This window comes from Branchiostoma floridae, chromosome 16 (genome assembly GCF_000003815.2).
Source record: "Branchiostoma floridae strain S238N-H82 chromosome 16, Bfl_VNyyK, whole genome shotgun sequence".
Classification (NCBI taxonomy): domain Eukaryota; kingdom Metazoa; phylum Chordata; class Leptocardii; order Amphioxiformes; family Branchiostomatidae; genus Branchiostoma; species Branchiostoma floridae.
The window spans coordinates 5,271,670-5,285,334 of NC_049994.1; the positions used below are offsets into that span (position 1 = coordinate 5,271,670).

The following is a 13,665-nucleotide window of genomic DNA, read 5'->3' on the forward strand; positions in this document are numbered from 1 at the left end:
GTATACCTGAGAGGAGAGAAGTGTGTCACACACGTAGGGGGAGGGTAATTTTGAATCAGAAATCTTACCTTTCTCTATCCCTAACTCACAGGATATCTTTATTATCTCTAACTCACCCAATCCCAGTCCTAATCCTAATCCTAACCCTAATTCTAGTCATAACCCTAACTCCACACATGCGCAGTACCTCATCTAGCAACTATTGATTGATTGGTCGGCGTCACATAGGGTCCTGAAGCCCTGCAAAATGTAACCAAACATCATGAATTATCATGAACGAAATGGGTATCGCGGAATATTGTAAAAAAAATTCAAAATTTTTCAAACGCTAAATTGTTACACATTCCCTATTGCCAAGTAACGTTTTGCAAAATAACTGTCCAACATACAAGAAATAGCATACACTTTTCGTAGCCACTGATCCAAATGGCTATACATTAGTAGCTGTCAGAAGAAATTTATCCGGTTAGTAAAATGCCCGGTGGGGTCTTAATAACCTGGGCAAACTGTACTATGATATATATGCCTTGGTAAGATTTTTTACTTCAATTTGTATTGGTAGAAGGCTTAGATAGAGACAAAAGGAATCAAACTGACCTCTCTTACCTTGTACTGTTCACCTCTGTACCTAATGGCATCGACAATGTGCAAATGTTTGTATGGGGTCAGTATTTACTTACTTACGTTTGTTAACCTTTCCCTCTACAGAGATTGTTATGATTTAGGTGATGTTGGTTTGATAGCTGGTTGGTTGTAAGGGCGGTTACTAGGATAGGATACAAGTTATGATCGGATTTTTACTTCGGAAATCCGAGTTCACCAGATGGAACTATCTTACAGTTGTACACAAACAACGGTACGAGGCATTTGCCCTCATTGCGATAGCTTATGTAAATGCATGGCGTACTGTTTTCGCTTGCCATTGCGTGTCATGTTGTTTTGTCTTAGTCTAATGCGAGCATAACTTCAAGATGTGACACAAGTCGTATTTTTTTGCAGAACGAAATTCGAAAACAGTGTCAAGGCTTCCTGAATAAAAATCCTTGTGAAAAGTCTGAAACATTGTTTTCTCGCTTTCTGTAGGTAATGGACTGATATCAGGCCACTCAAAGCGTTATCGTGGCAAATGTAGTATTGTTTACACGTGTGCAGTGGGGGTTAAAGTCTAACCCATGCCCAACAAGTGGCGTGTACAATCATTTAGCACCCAAACACTGTTTGAGGTTTGTACTGAACTGTACTCTCCAAGCAGAGGTTAGGCCACGATTTATCTAGAAAACAGTTCAAAATAGAAAGCCTGATAAAAACGCATAAAAAAAACAGCCGAAGCCTAACCTCTGCTTGGAGAGTAACTGAACAGAACAGACTGCATAAATCCTTACAGATTTAATTGGTCCACTTACACCGGTCGAAAAAGACCCCTACTTTTTCCGAGTCATAGTAGTTTGGTGGGTACTTTTACGTCCTTCTGTGTCCTGAACACGGGACCTCCATTTAACGAGTGTCTACATACGTTACGAGCTATCAAGTCAAATCGATCACCTTTAATCCTAGCCAGCCCAAAGTCACCGTTAAGCGTTATCGACGATATATTGTTCATGAAGCGTTATCGTAGTTCATTCATAGTTAGAGTATAAAAGACCTGTTTCTTCCAGGTCACTTCAGTGTCACTGACGAAGGATAGTGGATTCTATCCGAAACGTCTGACCGTTTCCAAAACCATATCCAGTTGCTTGAGTAACTATTTTTGGCGTAGCGTTATCGTAGGTTTAATCTAATATGTCATTCAATAAGGAGGCGTGACTCAGAAAAAAAGTCCTTTTCATAACATTTATTCATCTGAACTGCGAAAGCACCAAAAAGCGTTTTTATCAACGATATATTATGGCGAGCTTAGCATTTATACTAGTTAGTTAGTTAGTCTGATTAAATGACGCTTATAGCGGCCAGCCGAACATCCGCCGGTCCCCTAGCGGCCTGTTACAGTACTGGATCTCGGACAGCGGAGTTTGCGTTATACTTTGTTCGCGTATACCAGACAGGCCATTGTTTTCATGGTTTATTCTATACTTTCAAATACCTCGGCACACACATTGTATTTGATACAATTGTCGCCAATGTTGTCCTCTAACCAACAACGTTATGGATGTACGATCAACACTTTCTCGGTTTCATCCAGAAATAATAAGCACAACTCAGATTAATAAGCACAACTTCGAATTTTGAGCTGTGCCCTTTTTTCTGGGTAGGACCGAGAACTTAATGATCACCCTTTCGTAAGCATGTTGGAGGACACTACGGATATTACTGGCCCATAAGTTTGGGTTGGAGTGCAGGGTGCCCCGGACGCCCAGATGCTGGCTTCACCGTTTTCCAGTGTTCCTGGGTGGCCCTGTAGCAGGAAGAAATACAACAAACTGTTATACGTTGGACAGGATCAAGGTATCCGACGCTGACCAGTTGTGAAGGGAGTGAAGACTAATATCCAAGTAGATCCTACGGTAGCATAAGATAGTATCAAAAGCTAATAAAGGAGTTTAGCCGGCATAGGAGTGGCTACCGGAGGGATTCAGTGAGATCTCATTATAGCCGGCCCGGTAGCCATACACGATCATACACACTCCTAGGCCGGCTATTAAAACTCCTTGGCCAACTTTTGATAGTATTCTTATCGTACCGTAGGATCTGCTTGGAGATTAAGTGAAGACGGCCATTAGGACATATACCTTCTTCATGTTGACTACAATGGCAACTGTATATGACATAATACAGTGGCCATTATGCCGTTGATCTGGTGTCACGTGTCTGTAAGGTCACGTGACAAACGTAACAGAGTCAGTCAACATGAAGAGGGCCACAGACTGTGGACCAATTGGAGCTTTTCATAAATGCATGAGTACCATCTTCCGTAGTGACCACTGGCTCAGTTGTACGCTTGGCAAGCGAAATGATTGAGCAAGTGGTCACTACGCGGAGGATAGTACTCAGGCTGAATGAATATGGGTTCAAAGAAACAAACAGGTACTGCAAAAAGGCAAAACATTACAGTTTTCTTGTGTCAATCGCACGTTTGACTATTCTTTAAACGTTAAATAATTTCTGTGACACTTGAGCTGACGCAGTACTTCATTTTCACAGACAAAGATGCAAAGATATAAAATATAAGACGAAATTAATACTTCATCCTGTTCTGCAGGAACGTGCTGGTCTTTAGAGCTTCTCCCCAGGGGATGTGTTTGGAGCTGGCCTCCCCAAGCTTCCCGCCGCGTTCAGGGGACAGCTGCGGGACAAAGTCAGAACTTTGAACGTTTGAACTTTGCAATTATAGTGTGTGCTTAAAAGGATATTATCGTATAGCCAAGCGCCATGAACCAATCAGAATGCCTGATTCCATGTTGGATATGACGCCGTAACACATAGATTCCGTTCAACCCTGTGTTAAAAAATCAATACCGGTGTTGAGTCTTTTTAACACCTGACCAATCAGAAAGAGCGATACACAAGAAAGTGACCAATCAGAATAGCACAAAGCATTGAGGCAAGATCAGTCCCCGCAGGGAGGCTATATGATAAAATAAACTGTTCCTCGGTGTATGTGGTGTCACAACGCCGGGTCCTTTCCTATAACTTTATCAGTTTATGACACCATATACACCTAGGGGAGGGTCATTAATCCCCAGGTAAATGACGCTTTATGAACTTATTTATATACTATACTGTGTTACACACGCAAAAATACTTGTTTAAAGTGCCTGGGATGTATGCCTGTCACTATAACTCTACTAAGTTCAGTCTGGAACGAAATTAGTGGTGCCCGAAAATATTGCCACATAAAACTAACACAAGGTTAATGAAAATATCATTATAGATGCAAATAGTAACCAAAATCATCATTTGTGTAGTCTGTATCGGATGCAGTACCTCTTCAGATATAGCCCGGATGTGGTGAGGTTCAAACCCACAGCAGCCGCCGATGTACCTCACTCCCAGCTCATAGGCGGCGCGCGCGTACCGGTTGGCGTCAAACCGGGTCAGCAGGCGAGGCTCCAAAGCTGTAAAAAGAGTAAAACTATCGAAAAGGAAAGTATTTAAAGCACATTTGGACTGTTGTGCAATCAAATCTCTCATTGTACATAGGCTTATCAAAATTCAGACGTCACCCATGGCCTTCTTCAGGTTGAATGACCCACCACTTCTGGCACGTGACATTGATGACACATGGATCTGATGATAGGTAAAATGTTTATACCGTCCCCCGATCTAGTTTTTGTTCTTGTGTTTAATTGTGAGTTAACTGACCAATCAGATGCATGGTTACGACAGGTGCATAGCTAGATCGTGCGATATAAAAACGTATATCCGCCATTTTGTTTTCGCTCGGAATGTGACGCCATGTTTCCAATGGGGGGGTGGGGCTTTTAGACAGCTTCATGCATGATTGGCTCACAGCGTATAGCGGGAATTCAATAAAAAGTTGTATTGCTCTTGTCGCAACCTAAATAAAGTCAAAGGAGTTGCGCATTTGTATCTTACCGAATGGACACTCCGGCAGCATGGCGTAGCCTGGATGCTCGTTCTCCACCTCGGGGCAGAAGAAGCCCAGCGGCTGCATCATCAGGAATGGAGACAGGCCCTCCTTCTCCAGCGCCTCCTTCATCAGCTTCATGGTCTTCAGACCCGAGTTGGGGTCAAACTGGCAGTTCAAACCGACCACGTCTGCGCCTGGTATAGAAAGAGAAAATAACACAGTTTGAGAAATGGAAATTTGCTAACCAAAACGTTTATCTACATTGGTCGTACATGACAATCATGAAGAGTATGTTGAAGGTGAATTGAACAGAGACATCTACCTGGCTCTTTGATTTTAGACAAATATAACGAGCAGTAAACCATGCTCTGTCTTTATCCCCATGTCACATAGCATGAAGGGCGATCGGCTGACGAGTCTGCGACCTCTTATTGACATTTTCGGTAGAAGTACGCCCAGACGTCGCTCGATCATCGCGGATCGGTTGACGTTTGTGAAAAATACGGTCGATTCTTGTACGATTTAATTGAGGCTGGGTTATCTTCTGGCCATCAGCAAATACATCAAAACTTTGAAATCACGCCGGCTGTGCAGCTGGGGTTAAGAATTTCATCTCTTTTTGAGAGCATTCAGGCCGACTGTGCGACAACAAGCGTGATGTAATCTATTGACCTGGTACTGAGGCGGGATCACTAACTATCGAGCTACTTAGCCTCATAGTGCTACGTGAAAAATGCACTACTACTAATTTATCTGTGGCCCCAATTGACATTTAAACTATATTTTGAGGAGAAAAACGCCTTGACCTGAGAGAAAAAGCTATGGAAAAGAAAGGTATTTTGTATGTGGGATCCTCACCGGCTTTAGCCATTCTGACGGCGCATTCTCCCGCCGGCACATCCACGAAGTCCCCGGTGGGTCCAATGCACATGGTACAGGCTACCGGCTTCCCTGTGGACTTCAGCACTTTAATGGCCCACTCAGCTTCTTCAATTTGGTTGATAAACTGGGAACGGATATGGTTTTTATTTGCAGTTTCTCCGAAACTTGCGCAATTGTGTCATTTTGTCATTGATATGCGAACATCATATTCCCAAAGGCATTTACACCAGAGGCTATCTGATAAACCATTCCTTGACCCATACGGGGGCTGTTACCAACTAACAGGCACATTTGACTCATGGATGACGTCACACTTCTTTCAGGTCATTTAACTAAATTTAAAGGTGTTTAGAAGATTGACGGAAAGCTTGTTGGTGGATGCTTTACTTTATATAGGGATCTATATCCGTCACAGATGAACTTTTCATTTCAAGTAAACGACTTTGTGTTAGATTGAAATTACCTCATATAGCATAATATTCTACACCTCTACATATAGTACAGTACAGAACTGATTGTATTGAACGATTAAAACTGTCCTTAATCAATGTGACTGACTTCAGCCAACAGAAAGTCCACATCTTTCTCGATGAAGACCTCTGCGTGTTTGCGATACTCTGCCTGCACAGCTTCCTTCCCTTTGCCCTGCTTGTAGGAGGGAGTCATGGTCACCCCTCCGGAGATCAGCACGTCCGCGTCACCGGCTACCTCCCTCACGATGTCGATGGCACGCTCATTCAGTTCTTTACACTAAAACAAAATATTGTAAATATGATTTTTAAACTTCTATCGAGGGAAATGAAAATGTGACTACTAAGATGCAAAGTTTTGGATGCATCTTCACTAAGAGAAGGAGCTACGACATTGTACTAATTGTACAAGATAATGATGTAGTTTCATAGACACGTGACAATGGAATCACGTGACTCCAGGAACGGGTCAAAGGTACCTGGAAGTCTGTACCCCCCCCCCCTCCTTCATACAGGTTTTATTGCGTTGGGTCCGAAAACTTCAACGGGCAACTGTGATATCGAAATGATGCTGTAAATGGAAATTACGACTTAACAATATCAATATATTGATAAATACAGAAAATCTTAGAAACTAGTAGCGAGGGGTATAGCGACCCAAAAAGTTGCTATTTTAATCAAGAGACTCCGGTGTTCTCGCCAGGGCTTTACAGCATAGGGGGCCACCATGCTGTGATTTGGGCCTCTATGCCGTGTTTTAACAAACAAAGGGAAGTTTTCTGTTTTTTGTAAGAAATCTGGAATAAAGTTGGCTGCATTTCTCTATATATGGTCCTCAAAATGCAGGAAAAAGGGTTTCAGGGGATCAAAGATACAAAAGTAGGAAGATTCCCCAAACCCCTTACAACGCTCACACATGCATCGCGTACCACGTGGTTTTGCTGCACTATTAAAGATGCCCCTATGCTGTGAAAAAAATCCTGGCGGGAACACTGGCTCACTCTTGACCCATACTTCATACCCTATGGCTATATCCTGCCTGCTTACCGTGGTGTCACGTGGCGCAGCGGCGGCATTTGTGCCTCGTGCCCCGAGAGGTTGCGGGTTCGAATCCGACTGCGTGTCACCGATCTTGTGCCCTTGGGAAAGGCACTTTACACGACTTTCCTCACTATGCTCAGGTGAAAGTGGGTAGCCGGTGCAATGGCCTAGTGGGTAGAGTGTTCGCCTTGCATTCGGAAGGTCGTGAGTTCGATCCCTGCCGAGTCATACCAAAGACTATAAAATGGTACATGCTGCTTTCTCTGCTTAGCACTCAGCATTCGGGAAAGAGTATGGAAGTTGAACACACACCACTACCAGTGGACTAGCCCCCTGCTGTAGTGATTGCGTTGTGTGTGGCCCAGGACTAATGAAACAGAGATGGGCACCGCCCTATGCGCCAGGCCAGAAATGGGCACCGCCCTTGGCGCGGGAAGGGTTTAACTTAACTTACCGTGGTGATCTTTCCGGCCGCGTGGCCAGGTAGGTTCAGCTTATCGTCTGAAGCAAAGAACGTGTAGGCCTGGAGAATGTCTGCGCCTGCGCGTAGATACTCTCGATGTAGCTGCTTCACTGAAAGAGAAAAAATCAAGTATACTAAAGTTATGGTCTTAGTATGGCGATGGAGGTTAGACGCGCAGGTAATTAGATTTGCCAAATAGCAGTTACTCAAGCAACTGCATCTACTTTTGGAAACGGTCCGACGTTTCAAATAGCATCTGGTGTCTTTCTTTGGTGATATTCAGGTCTTGGTAAAACATCTGTGGAAAAAACAAAATGTCTGGCCAAAATTTGAACTTGTATAGAACAAAATGTACTGAACAAAACTGGTCTTCTAATGGTGGTGAATTCTGAAACTTATTCATTTCTCTTTTACTTGAACCTCTGCAAATAGCTATAACGTTATCAACCTATTACACGTTCTGTTTTTCCTCTTACCAAATAAAAAAAGAAGCTTAAGTTAAAAGTTCAGCAAAGTCATACGTTTATGCTGTATGTAGGGTACGTAGTGCAAGGTACACTATCTGATATAGCTTATAATGCTTGGTAGACTTGAGCAAACAAATCGTTGGCGCAAAACGCGGCGGCCATGATAGATATAAAACGAGTTTGATGAGACAAACAAAAGACTGTCCACCATAATTAGCGGTCCAAGCAATGATAGCATGGAAATTAAAAAATCGACCAATTAGAGAATGGCCTTCTCTTCAAATGTCCTTCAAGTATTTGCATTTTTATGTTTTTACTTTGCATCTCTTAAGGGGCTATGGGATAAATGTACGCTACTCCAAAATCTTTGGTTTGGTGCATAATACAAGTTCATTCTTTGATCCTATATTGTGAAAGTTTGAGTGGTTTGGGGGAACTAAATTGGGGCTGATTTTAGAAATAGATTTTCTCTGTTTCTCACATTGACCTCATTTTAGATTTATCATGGCCGCCGCGTGAGAAAGGTGTGTTGACTATCTTACCCGCCTCTGGATGCTCGATGACGACCTCTGGAGTCCACTGCCCGGCCATGACGTAACCCCGCTTCTCCATGGTAAACACATAACTGCCGTCCCCTACTACCGGACCCTCCGCAAGCCGCTCTAGTAGACCCTTCTTTACCATCTGTAAATTCAAATGTTTCTATTGAAATTCGTATGTCTTCAACTTAGTAACTGTCTACAACTCACAGTGTCACAGTGAGTGAATGAATGAATGAATGAATGAATGAATGAATGAATGAATGAATGAATGAATGAATGAATGAATGAATGAATGAATGAATGAATGAATGAATGAATGAATGAATGAATGAATGAATGAATGAACTATGTGTGTACAGAATTGTAACAGTAACTCAGGACTATTGTCCAGGTCCTAGAAACGTTTATGACAAGACGAGGTGTAACTATGTGTGTACAGAACAGTAACAGTAACACAGGACTGTTGTCCTAGAAACGTTTATGACAGGCCGAGGTGTAACTATGTGTGTATGTATGTATGTTGCGTTTTATATTTTGATATTTGTAAATAATTGTAAATAATTTTTATGCCATCCCAGAGTGGAGGAATAAAAGAAGGAAAGGAAATAAATGAATGAATGAATGAATGAATGAATGTTATTGCTCAACGATCGCACAAGGTACAATGTATGGCAACCAACAACAACTAATAGATATACAGACGATAGTACTACATACAGGGCTACATACAGAACAACACAATTTTATCGATAATAGTACAGTTATGTATGATTGATCTGGTCTCGCATTTGGAATGCATTATAAAGAAACTGACCTACGTAGACGGATATATGAGATGAACACGTTAGCAGTGTATGGAAGATATCGTTCTGTGTACCAGTATCGTTCGCAGGGGTCCAGAGCTAGCAACCCCTCCGATCCCTACCAAAATTATCACAATGACCCTGCTACTGAAACAGCAAGGAAACCTGCTGACCTGTGTAGCACGGGGGGCTCCAAAGGGTACGAATGAACGAACGAAATATGAAATTCGAAATGACAACTTCATTAACACAATAATCTGTATCTGCCAATGTTCGTAATTATGAAAATCTCATCATTCAACACGACGGAATGAATGAAAGCATTGCCTAATTAATTCCGCGCTTAATTAAATGCTGTTGCCTTTCAGATCAGGACTAGTAAGGTGACCTTACTCACCATGTACCAAGAGATGTGGATCGGTCTGTACGACTCTTCCCCAGTAATATCAGTTATATACAGCTAGCCTACAGAACAACTCCGGTCTTCTCCAAACCGCCACGTCACGTTAAAATGTCTGTCGCAATCAACGGCAAGACCGAACGCGACCAACCGCACGCAAGCAACGTCAGTCCTGGGATGGTGACGTGTGCTTTTGATTTTCCCAACAGTCCTAGCGGCGTTACGTCTTTGCCCTTTATTATGATACCCCCCCCCCCCCACGTGCCATGTGTCCGTGTGATGAATCTGCCCCCATTCCAGAATACCCCTGTTAGCATTTGTCGCCAGGTCATGTTCAGCCCACCCCCTAACCCCAAGTACTCTATCTAGATGTGCCTTATAGTCCCCCCCCCCGCTATGTCCTGTTCAGATGTACTTAACGCCCCCCCCCCCCCCCCCCAGGTGTACATTCCATCATTTACCCCCTCCCAACCTTTATTTAGGGCAGAACATCAGTGGCAGGCAGACCCGCCCCCTGTGCGAGTGCCATAGAAAGGTCAACGTCCCACAGGTTGCTGAGTCACTGTTCAAAGATCACATCGCAGCCGACTGTGCACGAATTCGGTGCACATTCAGCAAGTATCTCTTGACTAGAATGATTCAGCATTATACTGATGACCCAGAAAAACACATATCCAACAGATAGGAAAGGCATTTGTGCTGTATCATAGTGATGAACCACAAGTTCGTAACCTTAATTTAAGTTGGATAAATTGATTTCTTGGTAAGGGTACAAAGGTCCATTTTCTTCGTTCAATGATTATCCAAATTTGTTAGGAACCACCCCCTCCCTATCCCGATCATTTCTAACATTACTATTAGTATTACTATCATCTAGCTTAACCCCCTCCCTAATTATTTGGAACAGCCGAATTGATTCATGGTTGAAATACAAACCCCAAGTTAAACATGCCAGTAATTTTCCGCATTTAGCACCGTGCATTTATAACGCATAGGAGGCTGTCAGGTGCCTCAACGTAACGTTATGATATATTGAGAAGAAGGCAAATAACTACAGTATGTGTTCCCGTTACTTGCGGGTACATATTTCTTACATTTCGCAGTTAAAAGATAATCTTTCAACACAATTCGAAAGTAGCCCTCAGTCTTGTGTCACAAGTAGCATTCTTTACAGCATAAGTTGAAAATAAGTTCGAGATCAATCAATCCCCATACATGAGAGTCACAGACATGTGAACGTTCTACAGCACACTCTCCAAACATCACATAGAACAAACCCGTTCTGACCAGCTGCAACCAGTTATTCATTGTATGGATCATTGTATCAACATTGCAGTATGATACACACAATACTGAGCATTCCGACATGAAATTACGTGAAGGTTGATGCCCTTACCTTTTCCCCTGCTATGTTGCGGTCAAAATTGACGATCACTGCACGTCCTTGTCAACGTTAGATGTAGCGGCCTACTGTAAGTGGGTCGGGGGGGGGGGGTCTCACTAAATACCGAAAACAACCAAAAGCAATCGAAAACTACCGAAAACAACTCCACTAAATACCGAAAACAACCGAAAACAACTTTCACTATTTACCGAAAACAACTTTCACTAATTACCGAAAACAACATGAAACTACCGAAAACAACTAGACACAACCATAAACAACAATGATTTCAATGGGCTATTATTTAATAATTTTGACTTAATTTTGGACAGGAGTTAGGCTCGGATGAATTGGTTTGTTTGACGACCCCTGTTATCAATACAATATTAGTAATGATAAAGTCAACTCCTTTGCCTGTTCGAATATATTAATGTTCGAATTCAGATTCATGGATCCTGTCACGTGGACTGCTTGGTCAGCTCGCAAACTCATCAATGGATATATATACTACTTGGCATGTATTGTGTAACTCCAAGCAGAGGTAACGGTAGGAGCGGGTGTAGTATTGGCCACAACAAGAAATCTCAGTCACTGCTATCCCCCGACGAAACCCCTGCTTGGAAAATAGGTTTGCTTATTAATTACTGCTGGAAAATTCTGCTGCCTATTTAGCTGTGCTACATATTTTTTCTAGCAACCAAAACAATCTGGTATATTTCTTGCTCAATTATAACGCAATTCCGCAGCCACAACAAATCGGTTTAAAAGGAAAAAAAACGCAAACGTGTATTACCACAGAGGCCCCTTATTCTTGATTAAACTAAACGATATCAAAATAAAGATTCTGCTCTACACCATAAAACAGCTTGTGATCGATGGAAAGGTGTTTTCACCGGCTACATCCCCTTTGCTGGAACAATCCTTCCTTCAGAACTCACCCCCATTCTCTACCTTGGCAGTGGAGAAAATAATTCAAGGGATACTAATCAGTAGATGAAGATAAATTAAACATAAGTAGTTGTTTACGAGTTTACTTTGATATGTTTTAGGTGGTTTCGAGTTGTTTTCGGTAGATTTCAAGTTGTTTTCGGTTATTTTCGGTATTTAGTGAGACCGGTCGGCGGTACAGATTGATGGTATCAGAGGTCGCCCTCGGAAGTTTGCGGAAAACAAGCATCGGTAAACAAGCCGCTAGAGGGCGCTGGCCCTATTAATTTCCCTATACTTGACATAGATCCGCGTATGCGTCTTAATACAATTCCTACGTCATACAAGTTTGATGGACATCCACAGTCATGCAGTGTGCATGTAATGCTTATGGGGTTTCCAAAAAAGATGGGCTAGGCCAAGCACAATGGGCTACCTCAGCGGGCTTCCCTTTCTGGGCCCTATTAAAGGCTATGCATGGAGAATTTCCTTTAACAACAAGTGTGTCCAGTTTTGCCCACCTTTTCAGCGAACCCAAGATGGCTGTTTGGTCAACGCTATATCATAATATATAATTACATAATATATCATATATCATACTAGGAGACCCAAACCTACAGCAATTCCCTCTCGGCCCCAAGAGGTATTTACCACTCAAATATCATTACCACAGCATGTCCAGAACTCGATATCAAAACAGGAAGTCCTGTTTCATTTTCACAACAAGTCGCTAGGGGGCCAAAAATCTAAACGTTTCTAGATCTCATCAAGACCTACACACATACGAAATATCAATACAATCCATTTAAGCGCTCTCGAGTTATGCTGGTCTTCTACAAACATACATACATACATACGGTACCGAAAATATAAACTTCTTGGCGAAAGTAAATATCAGGCGAACACGGTCGCCAGTATATGAAGCAAGGTCCGATGACGAACTATTTAAAAATGTGTTCTGAGTACCTGAAATATAGTATTGTTACGTATACTGGACATCGCGGGCTGATATTAACTAGCCTGGTATTCAAACCTCTTACAGCTGACTACTGTTTTCATCTTTTCACGTAAATATTTGCGAGAGAGGACGAAGAGACTCAACAGCTATCATAATGATAGGTTTGGACACTGACAGGCAACCCACTAACATCCTTGTTGCTGTATCTTCCAAACAGTCTCCTGTAACCATCACACACTACCGTCGCCTATCAAAACATTTAAGCAGTCAATTAACAGAGACACGACAGGCGTCAACAATCAACAGTCGCAAAGTAACAAAGTATATATGACAGTTGTGGCTTCATAAACAAATCACAACAAGATTCTATATTACATTCTTGTTTGAATATAGAGAACTGGACTATCCAGGCGTAAACATAAAAGACGACATCCTTTTATTTTCGATTCATAATTACAACAATTATTGATAACACATGGAATAGGTAGGAAGAAAACGAAGAGGCAAGAGAGGTTGGCGAGAACACCAATCTACCAACACTACAAAGACATGAAAAATATTACTTCATTTGCGGTCAATAGGAACTAATGACATGATCCCTTTACATTGTCACGACTACATTGTCACGACTACATTGTCACGACAGCACAAGACGTCCATATCCCAGTGTTTATGTTATATCTCTACAGAGCCATTAGATTGAATTAATTCTGGACAGCCCAACAAACAAACAATAACATTGCCATGGCAACAGCGACGCCGCCCGTCGTTTTTATCTTCCGCCTTTCCTCCGTACTCGT

The 13,665-nt window shown here is 42.3% G+C and overlaps 1 protein-coding gene across 2 annotated transcripts; it reads right to left on the reverse strand.

Moving 5' to 3' along the window:
• Positions 1–1,812: 1,812 nt before the first annotated feature.
• Positions 1,813–11,086, reverse strand: LOC118403740 (betaine--homocysteine S-methyltransferase 1-like). Of its 2 annotated transcripts, none has more exons than XM_035802540.1 (9): positions 10,993–11,086; positions 8,394–8,535; positions 7,376–7,494; positions 5,969–6,160; positions 5,387–5,534; positions 4,534–4,722; positions 3,922–4,052; positions 3,180–3,280; positions 1,813–2,392 (listed from the first exon to the last, which is right to left on the reverse strand). In XM_035802540.1, the coding sequence occupies exons 2-9, from the start codon at positions 8,533–8,535 to the stop codon at positions 2,305–2,307; spliced, it is 1,110 nt and encodes a 369-aa protein (XP_035658433.1). In that variant the 5' UTR covers positions 10,993–11,086; the 3' UTR covers positions 1,813–2,304. The 2 variants fall into 2 exon arrangements, with proteins under 2 accessions (XP_035658433.1, XP_035658432.1); XM_035802539.1 differs by lacking the exon at positions 10,993–11,086 and adding an exon at positions 9,594–9,613.
• Positions 11,087–13,665: the final 2,579 nt, after the last annotated feature.